The sequence below is a fragment of the Belonocnema kinseyi genome, chromosome 7 (genome assembly GCF_010883055.1).
Source record: "Belonocnema kinseyi isolate 2016_QV_RU_SX_M_011 chromosome 7, B_treatae_v1, whole genome shotgun sequence".
NCBI lineage: Eukaryota > Metazoa > Arthropoda > Insecta > Hymenoptera > Cynipidae > Belonocnema > Belonocnema kinseyi.
In genome coordinates this window covers 139621210-139643786 of record NC_046663.1, presented here as the reverse complement: position 1 = coordinate 139643786, position 22577 = coordinate 139621210, and the positions used below count along the sequence as shown (strand labels likewise).

General features: G+C 35.5%; 2 protein-coding genes across 6 annotated transcripts in view; both read left to right on the top strand.

Annotated features, from left to right (window-relative positions):
- Positions 1-3716, top strand: part of LOC117175903 (mitochondrial inner membrane protease subunit 2) — a 58588-nt gene extending 54872 nt beyond the window's left edge. For both annotated transcript variants that reach the window (XM_033365735.1, XM_033365736.1), the window contains one exon: positions 3502-3716. In XM_033365735.1, coding sequence (XP_033221626.1) covers positions 3502-3702 — 201 coding nt within the window. In that variant the 3' untranslated portion in view covers positions 3703-3716. The remainder of the gene's footprint in view (positions 1-3501) is intronic.
- The window catches only part of LOC117175902 (KICSTOR complex protein ITFG2-like), a 187177-nt gene continuing 168286 nt past the window's right edge, over positions 3687-22577 (top strand). For 3 of the 4 annotated variants that reach the window (XM_033365730.1, XM_033365731.1, XM_033365732.1), the window contains exon 1: positions 3687-3861. In XM_033365730.1, coding sequence (XP_033221621.1) covers positions 3715-3861 — 147 coding nt within the window. In that variant the 5' untranslated portion in view covers positions 3687-3714. The remainder of the gene's footprint in view (positions 3862-22577) is intronic. The other variant, XM_033365733.1, reaches the window with a different exon arrangement.

Genomic DNA, 22577 nt, shown 5'->3' with positions numbered 1-22577 from the left:
TTTACGAGTAGAGACCGAAGGCGCTTATTTTCAATGCATTCACCACATGCCAAAAAGGTTCAGCAATCATATTTTTGCAATCGAATCGCAGTATATCTTTCGGTAAAGAAATATTTTATAATGAAATTTAAATTCTAATTCCTCTGTAAACTGGACGGACCAAAATAAAATGTTCTAAAGAATCTAGCCCATCCGGATTTCATGTCTGGCACACACTCTCTGAGTTAAACGCGTATTTTTCGCCCATTTAAAAATAATTGACTTTATTGGATTCTATTCAGTCTTAAATGGTACAAGAGGCTTAGTTTACTAGAGTTTATTTATATCCAAAAGTAGCTTTTAGATGAAAAAATATCCTTGTAAATATCAAGAGTATCTTGAGAGAGAAACGGCTTTTATATTCTCTTTTTTATGTTCTCGTGTGATTTACTAATTATCTCGTCAAAATATTATTTTGCGTAAGATGCGCATCGAGTTTCAAAAACCATTTGAATCTTAATTTGTCTAGAATGTGCCCCAGCTGAGAAGCCCAGTTGAACTTAACATGATCAGAGTTGGATTCCTGCATGTTTAGTTGCCTTAACACACTGTAACAATTTTTAACAAGTATTTTGTATGACATTTCTAATACTTTTTTCAAAAATCGTAAGGCCCTCGCTATACTGTTGCAATTTAAGCTTAGATCCACTCAGTTCGAGTCGTACCATGTAATTTGGAGTATTCCGGGGTAGATATGAGATTGATTTTAAATATTTCATTTCCACTACTTTAATTTCATCAAAATAATGAAGCGACCATATTTTGGCGCCATACAACAATTCTCCCGATGTAACCCAGTCAAAAAGCTGATTGGCTGCTAGAACTGATTTTGGCTTGGCCTTACGTAGGGTTTCTTTAGTGCTGCATATAGCTACATTCGCCTTTGATACTGGTTGAATGGTATTTTCCATAAACACGCCAGCGCTCTTATAGACTACTCCCAAGTAACAATATGATTTTACGATTTCTATTTCTTTCTCCCCTAAAGTGAATTTTCCAACGACTTTTATTCGGGCTTTTATGAAAAGGTTTAATCTTTGTTTTAAAGCATTAATCTCAATATCGTTTTTTTCGCAGTGTTTCTTCAGAATATTTAATTTCATCTGAACTTCTCTGTGAGAACCAGCTGAAATAATTTAACCACCAGCAAAGGCCAACGGTAATATTTCAAACAGCTCACCTAAATCTACCCCTGAACCTCCATGTTCCCTGAAAAATATTTCCATGTCGCTTGTAAAAAGTAAATAAAGTATATGACTCATGGTTTCACCCAGAGGCGTTCCCAGATTGATCTTAATACGATTAGAATTAAATCCGTTATCGTAATACCTGTATGTTTTTTCGTAGAGTTTTATAATTACTCTAAGTGGCTGTTTAGACCTAGACGTTGGAGTTTCTTCCAGAGAATTTGGTGATTTACTGACGGAAATTCCTGTTCGAATTTAAAAAAAAATGGCAAACAGGGCCCTACCTATCTTTCTTATGATCCAATGGATCGCTTTTGTTGAAATAAATATGTTGTCAAGGCAACTTCTTTCCTTCCTGAACATAGATTGCCCTTCAGGTATTGAACCTTTGATTTGAGCAGAGTCCTGAATTCTTTTCTCTAGAATAAGAGTAAAAATGTTCGTCAAATTATTTAAAAGTTATATAGGTCTATAATTACCAGAGTCGTTTTTGTCTCTTTTTATCAAATACAATTGTTTTTATGTTGATCCAAACTTTTGGAATTTCTTCTGCCTCTAAAATTTTATTAAACATTTTTAACATTAATGTCACGACATTAAAGGGAACAAACTTATAAGTTTCTTTATTGTGATCTAGAATTTTTTCGTGCCATTTATATTTTTCAATGCTTTTAAGTAAATTAATTAATTAATTGCAACTAGCTGTATCAATTGTACCTTAGAAGTTTTAAGTTGTTTATCCATCCAACTTATTTTTTTTTTATCATTTGGAATTACTGATCGGGTAGATCGAACCCCGAACTAGTTGCGGCCACTTTGATAGCTATTTCTAGGTTAAAATTTAGTTATTCTGTCGAGTCACCATTGATCTAAATTATTTCAGAGTTCTCTAATTGTTTTATAAACGATTCCTCTTTCTGTGCATCCCACTTATAAATTTTTTGTATCCCAATATTATTTTTCTGAAATTTTTCAAGTTTTGACCGTAAACTTTACCCTTCCTCTGTTTGTATTTCCTTTTTTGTTTTGTGCTATCCAGTTCAAGTGTGTTTTCTTCTTCGCTTCGATCCATGTTATTAATGCTTATTCGACCTCTCTTTCTAGATGAATGTGCTTATTTCAAGAAATATATTCATTATATTAATAAAAAGAACCTTCAAACTGTTTCCTTGTTTCTTGTTTTTCAATCCATAAATCAGAACGTCATTACTTTTATTCCATCCTTATGTCTTTTGTTGGTCAAGTTCTATTTGCGTTTTTAAACCTTTATTTGTTTTCTTCACATCTTCAATTTCCAATTAAAATTTTTGTAATTCTTCATTGATCAGATTTAATACCCGTTTACAGTTTCTTTTACATTTAATGAGATCCCTGCTAAAATACTGTTTTTCCAAGTATCCAGAAGTGTCTCAAATTGATAAATTGAGATCTTTTCCAGAGTTTTGGCATTACCGTTGGGATCGTCCATTGTTGAATTTGTGTTTGCCTCTCTGTTATCGCACACATGCACTCTTTCACAACTGTTGTATTCTATACACTATTCTTCCAATTTCCTAAGCAGAAATGAAAAATTGCACTGAGCACTTGAAAAATAATCCATATGTTGTTCCTCTTTCACTAGCCATTTTTTACCGTCAAACAATGATGGATCCGTCGGTTCCCAAATGTCCTATGTCTTGTTAGTCACTTACAAACACGGAGCAACAAGGATCCGACAGAACAAGACTACAGATTATAAACCCAAATTTTATTTTTCACATGTATAACCTAATATATGATTCATCTGATTTAAGCGGGCTTTTTCCATTCGGTTACATCCGATACATCAATTTAGGCAACCAATCGGTAGCAATCTGCAATACCTTTTAAGAATGCCGCTTTAAACAATCTTTACTGCCGATGCATCCTATCGATTTTTTTCCTGAATATGCTCTTAATTAAATATATTCCAGATCGAAAAATAATTTCTGAAACTTTCCGATTTTCACGTCTGAGTATATGTATTATCGAAAAGGAAAACATATAGTGCATTTTTCGTATTTTGTCCATTTATTATAGTGATATATTTTCGTGAGGGTTTCTGTAATGACTGTAAGCATCTGTTTCTATTTCAGGGAGTTTGTCTATAAATTTTCATGCAGTACAACTTGCAATTTAGAGTGTAGGATTGCCTACAAAAGCAGAGTGACAGAAAAATGATACTTTGCGTAGACGTGTCTTTATATATTCATAGGTGATATTGATGTATTTATAGGTTCTATTTATTTATTTCCAGGTTCCTGATGGCCATTGTTGGGTAGAAGGTGATAATACGGGCTATTCTATGGATTCAAATTCATTTGGACCTGTAGCTCTTGGTTTGATCACTGGAAAAGCAACGTGTATTGTTTGGCCACCCAGTCGTTGGCAATATTTGATTCCGTTTTTACCTTCGCATAGAGCTCCTTTAAACTTGTCCCTTCCAGTAGCAGCTTAAGTTTATGTCAAAATGAGAGCTGTATGTTTTGTTAAAAGACTTAACTGGGAACTACCTGGTACCGTTTTTAGGCATGGCTTGACATTTGGAGACGTTGATAATGATGGAGATAATGAATTAGTCGTTGGAACGGCTGAAGGTGATCTCTTCATTTTTAAAGTATGTTTTCCTTTTCTGATATTATTATATAATATTTCGGCTGTCCGCGTTCTAAATAAAGTAAGCGCCAAACGAAAAAACTGTACTTCTGTGTTTCGACTTCTCATTACAGTTTTAAAATGCACATAATTGTTTTTGAATCTTAAAATATTCTCATGAAAAACATTACTATACTAAATATTACTATATACAAATAAAGGGTTGCAGTACATAATTAGTTAACCAACGTCTTTTTCCGAAAATGGGCTTTTTGCAGAAAAAATGCTCCAAAAGTTACAGGCATATTGTGTCAAAAGGATTTCTCTAAAAACTCATTATTAATATAGTAATACAAAAATTGGTAATTCAAAACCAGATTACTGTCTCTCTATACTTGTCTACTTGTCTTCTTCTTTTTATATAACTTACAACGAAAAATCTTCTGCCACAGTGTGATAACATCACACTAAATCAGATCTACTTATCTAGGGGAAATTACCGCCAGGAACAAATGTTCAGCGTACACCAGTATTTCGGCTGGAGAGGGAGGGTGGTGGTAGACGCGTGCTAGATTCTCCTCTACGACGAGCACTGCACCGTAGATATGAAATATCTATCGGGGTGCTTGAGGCGACTAACTTTTCAATATAAAATTGTAATAGTGACTAGAGTTTTAATTATTTTATTTCAGTATGTTTACATTTATTGACAATCAATGTAATTAAAAAGAGAATTATACTATGTTTTTTGTTGTACATTTTTTAATAGTTTAGTATCACCGTTTTTTTACATTGTGTGTATAATGTGCAGAAATATTGGTTGATACTTTTTGCTGCATAACAATCTATTAACATCATGCACAAGGTAGAAATGTACGATACAGAAATGAAATATAATTATAAATTCTGATTCCTATTCAGTGTCAATAAATTCAGCTTTATTTTACTAAATATTATATGTATTAAATATAATAATCGAAAGTGAATTTGAGCCTACTACGTTGATATGTTTAAGTTTAAGAATTGACTTTAGGTCTTTAAGACTTTATGCCGGGTTTCAGATTGGCATTTACAGTTCTCACTGTTTAACAACCTGTGTATTATCAGGACAGGTAATATTTTGAGGTAGGGTATTTTTTTATGCAGCAGTCTCGTGTGCCAGAAATCTGCGGATTATGCGAAATTCCATGATGAACTAAGGAAAATAAATAGTTAAAAATATTATATGTAAACTTTAATGTAACTTATTTTTACCATCCTGCGTCTATTATTATGTTATTAAATTTATAAAATATAAAAAAAAAACAAGTTTTTACCTTTGTTTGAATAGTAATGTAGTATGTATATCATCAGTCCACCTAACTTATATATTGGGAGTAAGTGCAAAACTTCAAAAGGTTACTTCACAGAGGAGAGAATCAATCACGCGTCTATCACCACGCTCGCTCTCCAGGTAAAGTAGTGGTGGACGCTGAACATGTTTTCCTGGTGGGAATTTCCATTTGTTCCTGGTGGGAAGATCCTTTTAAATAATCGGACAATCTCATGAGGATATCCTTATCTGTTGAAAACGTAGCTCATCCGTGAGAAGAGGATACATCCAGAGGTTAAATAAACGTTGTGTGAATATGCACCCGGAATAAGCTCGTACAACGTCTCAGCATTTAAGAGGTCTAGTATCATTTTTACGCAAAAGGGAATATGAAGCTCTTTATCAGCAAGAAGAGGAGCAACATCCTCCTGCGAACATACTAGCCGTTCCAGGAAGACCACCTGTGCAGATAGCCGATAATGCCAACATGAGAACTAGGAGATTGAACATGCCCCAAAAAGTCCTTTTTAGGATGCTTAAATTGCCTAAAGCTAATCCCGATTTGCTCGCCGATTTGTTCCTCGAAGATGTAAATTTCTGGAATCTGAACTATGTAGTTTTCGAGAAGGCTTTCTCCCTGCTTAGCGACAATAGATGTAATGATACTTCAGTACACCTAAGTAAGGCTCGCGAGCGCATTGCACAGCTTCAGTTTAAAAGTACAATGGCGAGAAGGCATGCATCATGTTCAGTGCGTTATTAGCTCCATAACATCAAATGAAAAATTCAGTCCAAAAATTAGGTTACTTGTTCGAAACTTACGAAAAGCAAATCACACGTCGAACAAGTCTACACTGTGGACAACCAAGCAGCACTGAATGCAACAAATTGGAGCTCTTTCAACAGCTAAAGAGTGCCTAGAACATCGAGTAAATTGTTTTCAGGAAAATTTCACTTTTTCCACTCATCCTTCATGTCTGTTCAATAAACTATCATGTTCCGTTGAAAATCTGCCTAGTCGAGAAGAGATTCAATTCTTCTGGCACCAAATATATGGAGCTACTCATTAGCTAAATGTAGACGCTCAAGATATATGCGAAGGTTGCAAGGTTCAGAGTAAGGGCTGAAGATGTGAAGAAAGTTATCATTTCTACTACGGACTTTTCAGCGTCAGAGCCAGATTAAATCAACCACTTTTGGTGGAAGATCGCTTCTACGCACTGAAACTTAGCTCGTATATTCACTTTTTTCTTGAACAGGGAAGAGCCCATCACGCTGTTGTTAGTGAAAGGACGTACGGTTCTGATCACCAAGACCGGACATTTATCAAGTCCAAAGAAGTACTTGCCCATAGATTTTTTAAACACCTGCTACAATATATTCACTAGAAACCCCAAAGAGAGGATATTAACATTTATCGAGCTGATAGTACTCTAAAGGGATTTGCATGAGCTTTGGACTGGAGAAGTGTGCATGCGTCCATCTACACAAAGGAATACTAGAAACTGCATCATCGCGGGACGATCAGGATGTTCAACTCGAAGCTGGAAATACCAGTCGACACCATGTTAATGTAGCAACATATGCATAACTTGGAATATGGCAAATGGAAACCAAATATTTGCATCTGCTAAAAATAGCCCAGTCAATTGTTCCTAAAAATGCATAATAAGCGTGAGGTTATGTGAATAGGATTTCATCAAGGAACACAGAAATTTTTTGGGAAAAGGTGCAAAATATCACATTACCTTGGATTGGTGCTTTCCTATGCATTTATGAGTTAAAAGTGTACTTACAAAAACTAACGTCGATAAATCCTGCGTGTACTAAAAAAAAAGACGTTCTATCACCAACAGTCAAGGAGTTACGGCCTTTAAAAGAAGCCCGATTTTTTCCAATGTTTTCCCAAAAATTAAAAGTTTTTTTTTGGTTTCTCTGTAGCTCTGATCCTAATGGCCGGATCTAAAAATGCTAAAAAGATGAATTAAAGTAGACATAAATACCTGTAATTTCAAGAAAAAAGAAAGAACAAAACCATTTTTCTAACTATAGTTGATCGCGAGTTAGCACCTGATAAAGGTGATCCATTTCGATCTGAATTTATAGGTAAATGCCAAGTAGGGTGTCCTAAAAAAACGCAATGTTTTTTTTTATGGCGCATCAGAGAATACTACTGATGGTTGCATAAGATCAGGAAAAAATTGACATAATTAGGCCAAAAATACTACCCCTTGGCTTCGAAAACTATCCTTTATAGGGGTTAAAATATTATATCTTGAATTTTAAAGCATTTTTTTGTTATTCATTGTATTTCTTGGTACGCAAATGACTTTATAAGATGCAAGAAAACGGCTAATTATTTTTTCACATAAAAGTACCCATATAATAAAAAAAGGATCCTTTTTAACTTCCGTAATATCCTTATCTAATAAAATTAAAGTAAAGGATAGTATTTTTTTCAATCACTAGAAATATATCGTTTTCAAACTTAACTTTCATTTGAGAAGTAGAAAAGTTGCGAATCGTACATGAAGTTATATGTTGATTGAAATTGCCACGTAAGTATAGTTTGTGAAAAAAAGTACAATAAACGATGAAACATCCACGTATTTTGAATAACTAACGTCGAAATCTAGATGCGTTTGTCGATCAAGCAATAGTGTTCTGGGATAAGGCGAAAATTCCTGTGTGATAAAAACATCGTTCTTTTAAAAAATGGACTGATCTACATAAAACCTGGAAAGACCTTAACAAGAAAAGCGAGCGAAGTTCAAGTGCTTTCCAAAGAAAAAGAACGAACTTCCGTGATAATTTGGATAGCCTGTTCGACACAGCTCACGGTAACGCTCTTGCATGGATTAAGGAAGAAAAAACAAGGCAATTTTTAATTTCACAAAAAGAAAAGGATCCTAATGGAGTTATCAAGAAGGTCGATGATAGCTCAATAGAAAATGTGAAGAAATTCGTGAAGCACACGGCATCTTCTGATATATACTTTCCTAATTCCGCACATTCATCACATTCTTCAATGTGATTTGAAAAATAAACTCATAATCAAGAAATGTATGATGATAGAGAAAATGATTATTTCAATAGAAAGGTTAGTAATAATCAGTTTAAGTATTTAAAAAATTGACTTCTTCAAATATTTTTGGTAAAATAAATCATTTTTTCTTTAGGACCCTGACTGAGAACCGAATACATAAAAGAAACTTTCAAAGATAGAAGTAATCACTCCAGCCCTCCGTCGAATTTTAGACAGAGCGTTTGCCTGTTTTAATATCCAGCTCTGGTGAAATGCAAATGTAAGGTGAGCCATAGATGGACTCTGCTGCAGGACTTGCTCAAGCTTCTGCTGTGGCAGAGATAGTTGCGTCATGGGACATTATTGACCGTATAGCAGGATTATGTTTCGATATATGCAGTGTTAACACTGGTATAGTTCAGGGAACATGCGCACGTTTGGAACAGCGCCTTGGAAAAGATTTGCTGTACTTTGCTTGTAGACATCATATGCTTGGAAAAACGCTCGAAAGTGTATGCAAAGAATGCCTTGGTCCAACATCTGTACCAGAGAATCCAGTGTTTAAAAAGTTTAGTGAAGCGTGTGAATCTTTCAATAAGACAAGATTCGAAATTGGTATAAACGACAACCGAATACTTTTAAAACTGCGATCAGAAAAGGACGATCTAATTAAACATGCAAATTCGCAATTAAAAGAAAATTATCAATCCTGTGATGACTATCGTGAATTACTTGAAATCGCCATAATTTTTTTAGCAGATATTCCAGTTCGGGGTATTCTTTTTATGGCTTCAGGACCAATGCACCATGCGCGGTGGATGGCAATTGCCAGTTACTGTCTGAAAATTTGGATGTTTCGAAATCAGTATACGTCAACATTTACCGAAACCCAAGCCATTAGAGAATTGACCCTTTCTGTGATCAAAATTCATATCCGGTTTTGGTTTAAGGCTCCTTTTCCGGTTGTCGGGGCATACAATGATATAGATTTAATTTAAAAATTAGTGAGTCTCTAACGGAAAAGGGCAATGGTGACTGCGATGAAAACGCGTGAAGGTTTCGACGAACTTGTAAAACATCTTTCAGGTCAAAATATGTCAAATTTTGAGAAGAATGACATTGAAGATTTTGTTACTTGAAAAGCACTTCAGTTTTTAGATTTTGTGCAATTGAATTCGTCATTCTTAAGCACAGATCCTGCTCTTTGAGTTGTTAACAAACACTAAATTGAGACTTTCGCCATCGTTAGAATACGAAAAGTTGTGAACGGCGCTGCAGAAAGAGCCATGTATTTAATGCAACGGTTCAGATCGTCTCTGACTAAAAATAAGAATCAGTTTAAGGCACTTTATCTGGGAATCCAAAGACACATTGAAGAATTTCCTGCAGGTGAGCTTGATGTTTTCTGTGAAATTGACTTTTTTTAGAAGAATGAAGAAATTGTTTAATTTCTTAAATGAATTGTGAATTTCGGAGTTATATATTATTATAATTTGTAAAAAACGATATCGGTATAAAAATATAATATTTGTAAACTGTATGAAGGGTATTTTTGTTTATGAAAATCACAGGTATTCACGCCTACTTTAATTCATCTGTTGACCGTTTTCAGATCTGGATATCAGAATCCAAGCTACAGAGAAACCAAAAAAGCATGTGATGTTTGTAAAAAAATTAGGAAAAATCGGGGTTCTTTGAAAAGCCGTAACCCCTAGACTATTGGTAATAGAACAACGTTTTTTTAGTTTTACGCAGAATTTTATGTACTTTAATTTTTGTCGAAACACTTTTACCTCTTGAATTGACAGGACAGCACCAATCCAATGGAATGTGATATTTTGCTTTTTTTCCCAACAAAATTTCCGTGTTCCGGGACGAAATCGTGTTCACAGAACCTAAGCCCTTATTATGCACCCACAAATAAAGTAATTAAGAGAAAAAAAATGACTGCCCCAGAAATTACTGGATAAAAGTACCAGATGACTGAACTAAAACGGCCCTTGAAGAAAGGTATTGACAAATTCTCGGAAAACTTCGGCCTTCCGAATTATCTGAGAAGAATAAGATCCAGGCGATCAATATGCTGACTATTTCTATACTGCCCTACACGTTTGGCGCAGTCATCGAAGTCATCATTCTAGATGGTCCGCACCTCGAATATACCTTGTTTTAGATAAATGGGGTATAGGTTTACTGAGCTTAGAGTGTCTCCATCGAAGAACGGCTCTAGCTACAGCCTTCTGAGTTCCAAATTGTATAGATTATCTTATGTGATACGTGTATCAACATAAATTCATCAGTGCTGCGGCTTTTCTATACCGGTCCAAAAATAGATCTGCAGAGGCGCATGGTCTCCCATTTGATTTCGTCGAAACTACACATAGCCTTGTATCACTAACATCTTTAATGCTTAAAAGTCATGAGAAGGAAGTAGAAAATTGTCTTCTTCTAAGAGTGAATGTTCGCAAGCCCTTTAATGATAAATTCTACGGCATTATACGTAGAGAAGAGCTGTCGATGGATCTGCCTAACATGTTTCTCAAGTCATTGGATTGAGATCGATGACTGAAGGGTTTCTTTTTGCCTGACGAGACGGCGTTATAGACAACTTAGTTTATCGCGAGCGCATAATGAATATTCCTATAGGCAATGCGAATTGCCGAGCGTGCAAGAAAGAGCCAGAAACGCGTCTTGCTATACGCTCAGGAGGAACTGGAGTCCATTGTGGAGAATGGTCAGTGTAAGATCTACTGGAATTTCTTATTCTCCACCTCTCACTGTATCAGTATCACAAAGCCTGATATTGTTGTCCAAGATCTAAAGACGAAGATCATTTACGTGATTGGATTCTTGGCACCGGCCGTTAATAATATTACGGCAAAGGAGGAAAAGAAACGGGCGAAATATCAAGCACTTCTTTTCGAGCTTATGAGGCTCTAACAATGCTGTAAAGTCCATATTTTAGTTCTCATAATCGGCTGCCTTGGGGGTATGAAAGCTTCATTTCTTAGCCAACTTAATAAGATTCCGGCTTGCCAGCTTCAGACTCAGTCCTTTCTCGCTTACCTTCTAGGACAGAAAGAGCAGAAGAGGATGATGCAGACGTTCCGGCTGCATCGGGATTAGCTGCTACAAAGAAACATGATCGTAGCCTCCAAAGCCTACAATCTCTGCACAATCATTTAAGCCATTCGTGTTTTATATGAACGACCTTAAGATCTATGCTTCTGGTAAAAGAAAACTTCAGAGTGTTTTAAATATCGGAAAGGAGTACACAGGAGAGATTTGTATGGACTTCGGATTGGAGAAGAGTGCCAAAATTCTTTTGAAGAAAGGAAAAACTATTGGCGTTCCCAAGCACTTGAGCTTGTTAATATAAGTATTTTTAGACATATTAACACTGGAGAGACCTATAATTGCCTGGGCGTGCCTCAAAGCCGCATTGATGGCGTAAAATTAGTGAAGGAGTCTCTTCAAAGCAGATACTAGCATCTTGTTCGGAAGATTTGGTCTTAAAATCTGTAGGCGTTAAACAAGGTATCTGCGACTAACATGCTTGACGTCCCGGTTCTACTCTACTCGTTTGGGGTGGTTCAATGGACGAAGAACGAGCTTACGGTCATGATGTGTCTACACGTAAGATCACGCATATGCGTAAGAGCTTGCATGTCAATTCGTCTGTTTCCCGATTATAAATCTCACGCGGATAAGGCGGACACAGACTTTCGATTCTCTAGTGTCTTCATAACCGAATTGTTCTAAGTACAGCTTACATCGTTGTAAATGGCACGGTTCGTCTCCTGAAATCGGTGAGGAACCATGCGATGATTGGCAAAGGAGCGTTCCTTTACAAAGCCGCGGAGCAGGCGGTCTAGACCCTTGTCCCGAATTAAAAATTAGAAGTGAGGAAAGTGCATTACTGCATCTAGATGCTTCACTTCTGAAAGCCGAACAAATGAAAGCAGAGTTTGAAAAATTCCGCCAATAACTACTAGACAAGAAAATGCACGGAAACTTTCACAGAAGTTTTGAAGAACAGTCTTTGTCAAAAGAGCAAACTTTTGCTTTTCTCAGATCATCAGGGCCTAATTCAGGTACAGAGTGCTTCATTTTTGCGTGCCAGAGGGGTATCATTTCCACCTTAGTATGCCGTGACAGCGTTTTATGTAAAGAAGTTCCCAGCGATTGGTGCAGAGTGTGTCATGCATACACTGAGAACCTAGAACGCATACTATCTGGGTGTCCCACCCACGCGGGGTCTAGGTATCTCTGCAGACATAATGCGGGCATATGAGTGCTTTATTACCATCTTTGTCGCTCATGACCAATTCCAGTCGCTTTTCAATGTGCTTCGTATTTAACACCGTACTCTTGCATTCATAGTTGGTAGACCTCAAACTGTGTTGATTCATCGTTACTCTTTTTGACAAAACTTCTTGGGCTCGCCGCAAATTATAGGAGGGATGCTTCTCAAAAAGTTGGAGTATCTTATTCTACTTTTTCGTGATCACGCCCGACTAACCCCTGCCTGGCAAATCGCCAACGTTTCCTACTTCTTTAAAACGCTTCACCCACTTCCTTTCGAGTCCTTTCAATTTCTCATAGCGCACAGCCGCTGTGAATTTTCGGAGAAAGTAGCAGGAATATTGAGCATGCTGTCACTCTTTATGCTCAAAGTTTACCAGACAGTGTATTGTGTGACAGTGTAAGGCCTCCGATGAACCCCATGTTTGTACTCGACAACTAAGCCTTGACTACGGAGTGTCTCAAAGTAGTGCCTTGGGAGTATTAAAACGTACTAAATTTCATCCCTTTCATATTTCACTGCATCACGAACTTCATGTCAATGACTTTCAGAACGGAGTGACACTTTGACAATGGACGCTTCAGCAGATACAAGGGAACTCGAATTTCCTTTTACGAGTAAGGTTCTCAGACAAGTTTTCTTTTACGAACCACGTTATGGTTAATCGACATAAGAATGCGGAGAACCTACACTGGATGCGCGAAGTTGAGCGTCAACGTCCTTGGTCCGCGAACGTTTGCTGTGAAGGAATGGCTGAAGATCGGTTCGGATTTGATTGATGGTACTTTAAAGGGCGATGAATTTAGTAACTTTTTGAAAAATAAATTTCTAACATTGCTTGAAGACCTGAGCTTAGAAGTGTGAGAGAACCTGTTGTTTCAACATAATGGTTATCCAGCGCATTATTTGGAAATTATTCGCGCGTGAACTACTGCATCGAAAATTTAACGATCACTGGATCGACCAAGGAGGTCCGTTAAATTGATCTACCAGATTTCCAGACCTAACGCTGCCGGATTTCTTTTTGTGGCGTTATTTAAAGAATATAGTTTATAAAGAAGTATCAACAATTCTGGAGAATATGAAGCAGCGGATCAGGACTGCTTTCAACCAAATAACACGAGAAACACCCCGCAGTTGTGTGCAAACTTTCGAACAGTAAACAATGTCATTTTTCACCAGTGCAACGCTATCTGGCGCGAATAGAAACAGCTTTTGAAATAAAACTTACTCATTTTTTTAGGAGAATTCAAATCTGCAATAAAAGATATAGGTTTCTATTTGAAATTTTAAAGGGACTCGTCTCTGCCGCTCCCAGGGGGGTCTGGTGTAAATTTTTACGGGATCGGTTTTTCCCCTCGAAAATAAAAAGTTTTTATTTAAGACATTTTGTTCGCTAAGTGCGTATTTCCTGTGATAGTTCGATGTCTCAAGATAAAAGAATAGCCCTGTATATAGTTATTATACTCATTAAATTCGGCAAAAGACTCGTGAGAGGACGAAAGTTCTAATTATCGACGGAGGACAAAGGTAATTTTATATTGCTGCATACACAGTTGAAGGCCTCTTGAGTATCACTTTTCAATTAAAAGACGGGTGCAGAAAGAGAATTCAAGCTTTTCAAAATTTGGTTTTAAATACGCCCTTTAGTTGCCCGAATTCAGAGGGAGTAGGGCTAGTTTTGATTTTGACGCGCAGACCGAGTAAAATATTTCATCTTGATTTTTACTTCGTTTGATTAAAAATCGACTTCAAGTGGAATGTCTCGCAGCCGGTCATGAGCAAGGTCTAGAGGTCGCAGATGAAAGTCTTACGTTTATGATTGAAGTTCTCGACAGTGGTACATGAAAAGTCGATTGAATATTGCTTGAGTCGAAATTCCTGATCTGGCTGCAACTCTTACTTGTGATTTGAAAGATTTTATAGGACCTATAAAGTTTTAGGATATTATAAAAGGTTCCAAGGATTTTTGTAGGAATTTTAACGCATTTTTTAAGATTTCTAATGGTTTCAACAAGTTTAAGGGATTTTAACGCCTCGCAGTAAGATATATTAATTCATTTTTTTCTCGAAGGATGTCATAGGACATCAAATATTTCAAGGGATTTCAAGGAATATCTTCATATTTCATATAACTTTACGCGATTTTAAGAGATTTTATTTTAATGAAATTTTAAAGATTTTTATCACAATAGAGATTAGGGATTTTTAAGGATTTTAATATTTAGAAGAGATATTCAAATATTTCAAGTTATTTACAAAGCATGTTTTTTATTTTGCACTTGTTTTGCTCTACCCTGTCAAGTTCTTGACGTGTGCTCCGTTTCGTCTTGCTCTATTCTTGCTATAAATTGTTTATTAGGTCATTTCGTGCTTTATATTTATGTCCACTTTATCTATATGTACGACGGTAACTTTGTAATAATGGCACTTGATCCTTTGTTTCTAGATTGAAACTTAGCTGACTCACTTGTTTTTCCAGTATTAGTTTTAATCAACACAATGTCTTTCGTTCGAATTTTTCGTTATTATTCTAATATGCCCGTCTGTCATCAGCTGATCCAGAATTCTTACCTCGTGGATAAAAACGCTGCTTTCTTGAATTCTCCAGATCCTCCAACATTATAATATTTTCAAGGAGACAATCAAGGTTGGGATACTCAACAAATTTTATTTAGTGAAAATGGGCCACTATCCTACTTCTAAAATCGTTCGAGTTAAAATTAATTTATAAATACGATCTCGAGTTAAAGCGTAGATTGACACAATAAAAGTCTACACGTTAGAATAATTATTCATGTTTTATTTAATGCTAGGGTTTAATTTAGTACAATAAAAGGTTTCGACCACTTGGTCTTAATTTTCAGCTCTTGCAAGCAATCAAGGTCCGCGATACGACTTAACACCCGCGCAACTCTACTCTTATGTTCTTCAACTTTTTCAATATCGCGACGTCACCTGATGAAAAGTCCCATAAACTTGTTGCGTCCTATACGTATTTTGGGACTTACTGAGCTTTGAAATTGTATGCAAGTGAAATGCTTTTATGACAATGTACTTGTATGGAGGCTAGCAATCGTCAGCACCACTCATCCTCTAGCGCTAAGTTGACGACGTTCGAGTTCGGACATCATTTTCGAGAAAATTAAGTTGATTGAAAAATCATTTTGGATTTTCCGAAGTAAAACTTTTCTCAAAACTCTGCACGCGTGCAGTTGTACAAATGCCACTTGGACACGTGCACAGTTGGATAAAAATTGATAAAAGTGCAATTAATTTCAATTCATCAATTTAATCATTTAATACTCAAAAATTTGAACTTGTCGGGCGTGCTTAGATTTCGCTTTTTTATATACCTCGAACGTCTTGAACTGAAGGAGAAGTAGTGCTGACGATCGCTAGTTTCAATACAGGCACACTGCCACAAAAGCGTCTCGCCTACATATGAAAAGTGTCTGCATGATATTTATTTCCAAGTGATATTTAAAAAAAAAAAAATTTATTCGCCGGTGAAGCATTGCAAATTATTATTTGACATGTTTACAATACGAAAAAAAAAGTTGAGAAAAAGATTCGAACCCATGACAGCGTAGTTATCAGCCAGGCTGTTTTTCCCTGGACCAGCGGAGCTTGATAGGAGTCCATGCGCCCGTAATATGCGACGTTTATGTTCCACCTCAACTTGGACAATGCTATTGCCAATATTCCTCGCAATCAATCAAGAAGTTCAATTGCTTTGTTGACGTGTACTTTCGAATGCATGTGATCTTTGAGAAAATTCAATATGACGCCTGGAACGAGTAAAAATCATGAATGTTCAGTTAATATCATTATTTAAAAAGCGATAATTACCCAAAACCGGCTCAAAGTGACCCCCCAAGGAGTTTTCGGGATCGCCGATAACGAATATGATGTCATAATATCGGAAATCGAAATGGCGGATCCAATATAGTGAATGTTAGCCAACCTTTAAGTTGTGCGTAATTTAATTTACCCTGTTCGACTTCAGAATCATTACTTGGCTGTTTTTAGTGTCGCTGATTGCGAATCTGTAGTCAGAATATGAAAATTCAGAATTGCGGATCTAATATGGCGGATGTAAGTCAAGTATAAAGTTTTGAGTAATTCAAATCAACTGAATTGACCTGGAAATGATTATTCAAGGTTTTCGGATCGCTGATCACGAATTCGAGGTCAAAATCATTTTAACGATTCGGTGCAATAACGGTGTTCTTGCATTTTCAGAAATAACTTGTTCTTCTCTTGTTTTTCATAAAATTGTGTACAAAACAAATGTATAACAAGTTATTTCTACAAACGAAACTACACCGTTATTGCACCCAACCGTTCAATTTTTTGACGTTCGTGTATCATTTTCGATAAAAAAAATCATAAAAACACCAAGATACCACCATTCGCAGGAAATTCTCCACTTGCTTATTCCAATCTGCACTTGTTTGTAATTTTGTAATTTATTGAAAAAAGTTCCTATGGCTAGGTAGCCTTTTGTTTCTCTACGTAGTGATCAATCATCAATGATGTATTTTCTTTCCTGATGTTTCGAAGTTTGTGCGTTATTCGTCCAAATGGTCTAACCATGGTCTAACCATGGCGACTAATTAAAAGGATTCTGGTTCTTCCATGTTAAAAATTGGGCACGATAGATGCGCTAATTCTTTAAATATCGATGGACATATCATTCTCAATTTTACCTGAGAATTCAAGAATGTGTCAAACATGTGCGACTACGTGGATTGAAGATGACATCTCGAAATCTCTGGACAGTACGATTTGATGGAAAATTCACAAAATTCAGTAAAATATCGTAGAGATAGTATTAGATTTATAATATGTAATAAACCAAAGCCTGCATGCTACTTCAATGAATGCGAATCCTGTCCAGGAATTGAAGAATTTTCTAATTACATTGATCAAGTTCTTCAAGAACAGAAAGTATCTCATGTAATCTACAGTGTATGGCAGACAACTGATAGGTGAAATCTTAAAAAGTAATAACTTTCTGCAGAGAATTTTGTTGACGAACTGTGTGTTAGTCTACAAAAATTATTGTCCTATCATTGCATTGCAAAGTAGCAATCAGCATATGTGGTGAAACGTGAAACCCATCAGAAAGAAGTTGAGGTATTAGTTCAGTTTGATTTCTCTGAAAAACTTGAAGTACGTGTTACATAATGCGGCAAAAGCATTTTATTACAGTAATGATCAGTGCGCAGCCCATTACAGATGTGGTGAAGAAATAAAGCACTTTAGCCTCGTAATGTTGTTCGATTTTTCGACGCATGATACTGTTGCAGTGTACATTATGCAAACAATCCTCACAGCAGAAATTCAGAAGGTTTATCCAAAAGTGAGGAAAATCATTTATTTGACTGATGGTTTCATGCAGCAGTATAGAAATCGTTTCGAATTGATAAATTTGATGCATCAAAAACAAGATTTCGACATAGAGGGTAAATAGCACTTTCAAGCTACCGCCCATGATAAAGATGCTACAAATGGGCAAATTATTAATTCGCACATATGCCCACCTTCCATTACACCAAACAAATACTTAGCAGAACTCAAACGAAGCTCAACCAACGATTTTCCCTTGCTACGAGAGTGACCAAAATACAGAGCCGACATTTATTAATATCCTGTGAAGGATAAACAATTGGAGGTGAGGCTATACTCTGGTGCCGATGATTGTCTTTCGATTATTTAGTACGAGGGACATAACGTTTTCTTACCATATAGACATAATTCATAAGAATCTCCTCCACCAATCACAACTGCCATATTGTGTCCACCGTATCGAATTCCGATATTTTGACTGTCGATTCATGATCGACTTTGGAAGGCAGTAACTAAACAGAAAAAAATGTGAAGAAGTTCTGATAACAATCACACGAATCCGCTAACTTTTCTGAATAAAATGGTGTCGCTCTAAATTGTGAAAAAAAATTTCGTTCAGAGCTATTTAGCAAAGAAATAAGTAAAAATGCTGTCGCGAGGGCCATTGCTCAGACACCTTGATTTTCACATGACCCCAGAGCTAAGAATATGTTGGAAAAAATTGAAAAAATTCTGGAGTGTCCTACAACATGTTTAAAATGCAGTAGAAACCTTAAAATTTAAAATTATTTAAAAATTTCGGTTTTGTAAGCATTTTTGTTGAATGTTTTTATTGAGGAATTGAATGGAGCTATTGCGTATAGAAAAAAAAGGTCCGTCATATTTCCCAGCGGCAGACAGACGTTTTCTCCAGTTTTTTCAGGGCCGTTGCTCGCTCAGCAGGCCTGTCTCAAAGCTTTGAGGTGGACTTCTCTCCTGATATAAAATCTTAATATTATAATACAGTACCAAGCTTGCACGCGAATTATCTTGTATTTTGCTTATTTAATTTAGTTACACTTATTTCTGAATTATAATATAATTTTGTAATTATTAGGCTGTTAATTCGCTACCGAAATGCATGAAAATTTTTTTTATATGAGAAAGCCCTTGTTAAGTAATCTAAAGCATGTAAGCTATTGTTATAAATTTCTATGACAGTTGCAGTATTTGTTCTCTTAGGTGTTAAAAGAAAAACTATGAAATGATTTTTGCAAAATTCAAAAAACGTAGAATATATTGAAAATTGAGCATTTTTGCATTTTAATGTAACCACCATAACTTTGGTGATTTTAATGCTATAAAGGTGTATTTTTTTAAAATATTCGTGATAAGATAGATTAAAGAAATATATTTTTTAAAACAAAAAATTGCAAAAACTTCTTGGATTTTTCAAAAATTAATTTGTAAATAGAATTATTTAGAGGACAGTGTAAGCTATCTACACATTTTTAAGTGGACTTTTTTCAGAAATTTATGTTAAAAATTCTTTTTTGAAAAATTTAAAAAGGTTTCGAAATTTTTTGTTTCAAAAAATATCTGTTCAAAACTACACCATATTACGAATATTAAAAAAAAAATACACCTTGATAGTATTAAAATCACAAAAGTTATGAGAGTTCAAAGAGAAAAGACAACATTTCTCAATTTTGAATATCCTGTAATTTTCTGGAATTTTTCAAAAATCATGTTAGGGTTTTTCTTTCAACACCTACAAGAAAAAATATTAAATTTTCATAAATATTAATAACAATAGCTTAAGTTCTTCAAATGATTTGACATGGAATGGAACCTATATAATATGTGATAATGATAATAATAATAGCACAAAAGTATATAATAATAATTATTTGTGGACTGCAATTGCTAACAAAATTTTACAATCACGCATCTTTTTACAATAATAATGATTCCTTTTATATATTCGAATCAGACTAAAAAGATGATTGTCATTAAGTATCTGTATGCAGAAATTCTTTTATTTCTTTTGAATGCATTCAAGCCTATAAGCATTTTTAACATACAATACATTTACGCAATTATATGCAATACAAAATTATATTCACAAATTTAAATTATAATACAGAAATAAGTGTAACTAAATTAAATAATCAAAATACAAGATAATTTGCGTGCAAGCTTGATTCTGTATTATAATATCAAGATTTTATATCAGGAGAGAAGCCCACCTCAAAGCTTTGAGACGGGCCTGCTGAGCGAGCAACGGCTCTTTTGGCAGGCGCCTCGCCTCATTAAATTCAAGGTTATTCTGAACGACGTTTATCGCGGAAAGATAATTTTTATTCAGTTTTATGGACAAAATAGGAATCAGGGTACATGACCACACAGTTTAAGCCATTAAACAGCGCAATGGGCCTCGCGACAGCATTTTTACTTGTATTTTTCTAAATAGATCTGAACGAAATCAAGATTAGGGTAATTTAAATTACACTGTAAAAAATATTTCTGAAAATAACATTTCGTTCTGTAACTTGTTCCTATGATTGTTGTGGGAAAATTACGCGTTTCTTGTAAATTGACAGTGATTATTAAAGGAATTTTACCATAAATGAATGAAATTTACAATGAACGTGTAATGTTTCCACAACAATCGTAGGACATAAAACTACCAGTGATTGTTGTGGAAATTTTACATTAAAGTTTAACTGAAATCAAAATGTAATTTCACAACGTTTATGTAAGCTTCCAACGATTAGTGTTATTTCACACGTGTAGTTTAATACTTTTTAAATCTTCTATTATAATGGATAACCTGCGAGTGAACTCAGTGCAAGATTATGCCAAATTTGTGCGGCATTGTCGGCTTTCGGATATATTTCAGAATTGAAATCCTGGCATTCTGCCCCCGCTCGTATCAGGATGAAATTTACGTCCAATATTCATCCGTAAGTAGGAAAAAACTACGAAGAATTTCAACCTTCAAATTGCATTTTTTTAAGTTATGGAGGGGGGAAAGGAATATCAAAAGAAGTGGTTTTTCTCGAAAACCGCTTCACTGATTTTTAGGAACAAAATAGATGTTATGGAGACAGACAAGACAATTTTCCAAAATATTCAGGATAATTTAATTACCAAAATATTAGGTAAAAAACCGTTAGAATTTTTTGAGCATTTTTTCAAGGTGATTTTTTTGACCTGCATCAACCATCTTTTTACACAAGACTCTATACATTTCGTAGATTTACATATTTTTCCCCTGAACTGATCGGTTTGGTGCGCCATAGTTAAAAAAAATTAAACATGATTTTCTTATTACCATATGGAATGTCCCACTGGGAGAAAGTGCTATCTACCAATAACACTGGCCGCCAGTTGAATCTAGGTAAATTGCACCTATCGTCACGTATCACGACCATGAGATGAGGGGTAACATGGCATATGTATAACTTACTCTAAGAAGCCACAAGCAAGAAGGAAAAGAAGAAAGCTTCGGAGGATCCCGATTTACCGTAAAGGCCATTGAGGTCATGTAAAAAGTCAGAAGAAAAATAACAGAAGGAAAAAGATAATATATTTAAAAAATGGCATTCTACCTGTTTCGGCAATTGGTCTAATCATTCTTGCCGAGAGGCAGGTTGAAAATGTATCTAATAGTTTCCACGCCACCTGAGAAGAGCAGTATGCGGTGCATTATTTAGTGGCTACTGGCTTTTAACGCTGTTGTCGCGCATTCTTGTGCGATTTGTAATCATTATTTATCTTAATTACGGTTATTATTATTATTATTATTTGTTTTTTACTGAGCGCTAACTGCGACCACTGAGTTCGCTGTCCCGACGTAAGCGGAAAGAAAGGTTCGCATGCATTCGCAACAAACAATGAATACACTAAAACTTGGAATTATGCACGGAATTGCTTTGCTTGTAGTAGCCTCCACCGAAGATAACGCAACCTTATGCAACTAACGAGCGGAAAGCGTTAGTTGTATCTGAGTTTTATTTAAATAGAGGGGAAGGCTTAATCCTCTTCCTCTCATTGATATGATTACTTTTTGAAATCGCACCTATTAAAATAAGGTTGTAATGTTTTGTAATGTTTTGTAACTTTAAATAAATCTTATATCTTCATTGTTTGTAGAAAATAAAAGCCAGTAATCACTAAAAAAATTAGCCGCATACTGTGCATCCAGGGTAGTATAGAAACTAGTAGACACATTTTCTACCCGATTCTTGGCAACAATAATTTGACTAATTGCAGAAACAGGTAGAATGCGATTTTCTTAAATATATTATCTTTTTCCTTCTGTTAATTTTCTTCTGACTTTCTACTATCAACAATGGGACTTCGGTTTATCGGAATTTTCAGACATGGCCTCAATGGCCTTCACGGAAAATCGGGGTTCTGCGAAGCCTTCTTTTTATTTTTCTTTCTTGTGGTTTCTTATAGTGAGTTATATATATTTGCGCTTGCGTGAAGGCAGTGAACTCATTGCTCGCAGTTAGCGCTCGGTAAAAAACAAATAATAAAAATAATGATCGTAATTAAGATAAATAATTATTACAAATCGCACAAGAATGCGCGTCAACAGCGCTAAAAGCCAGTAGTCACTAAAAAATGCACCGCATACTGCTCTCTGGTGGTGTGGAAACTAGTAGATACATTTTCAACCCGACTCTCGGCAAGGATAATCGGGATCCTCCGAAGCTTTCTTTTCTCCTTCTTGCTTGTGGCTTCTTGGAG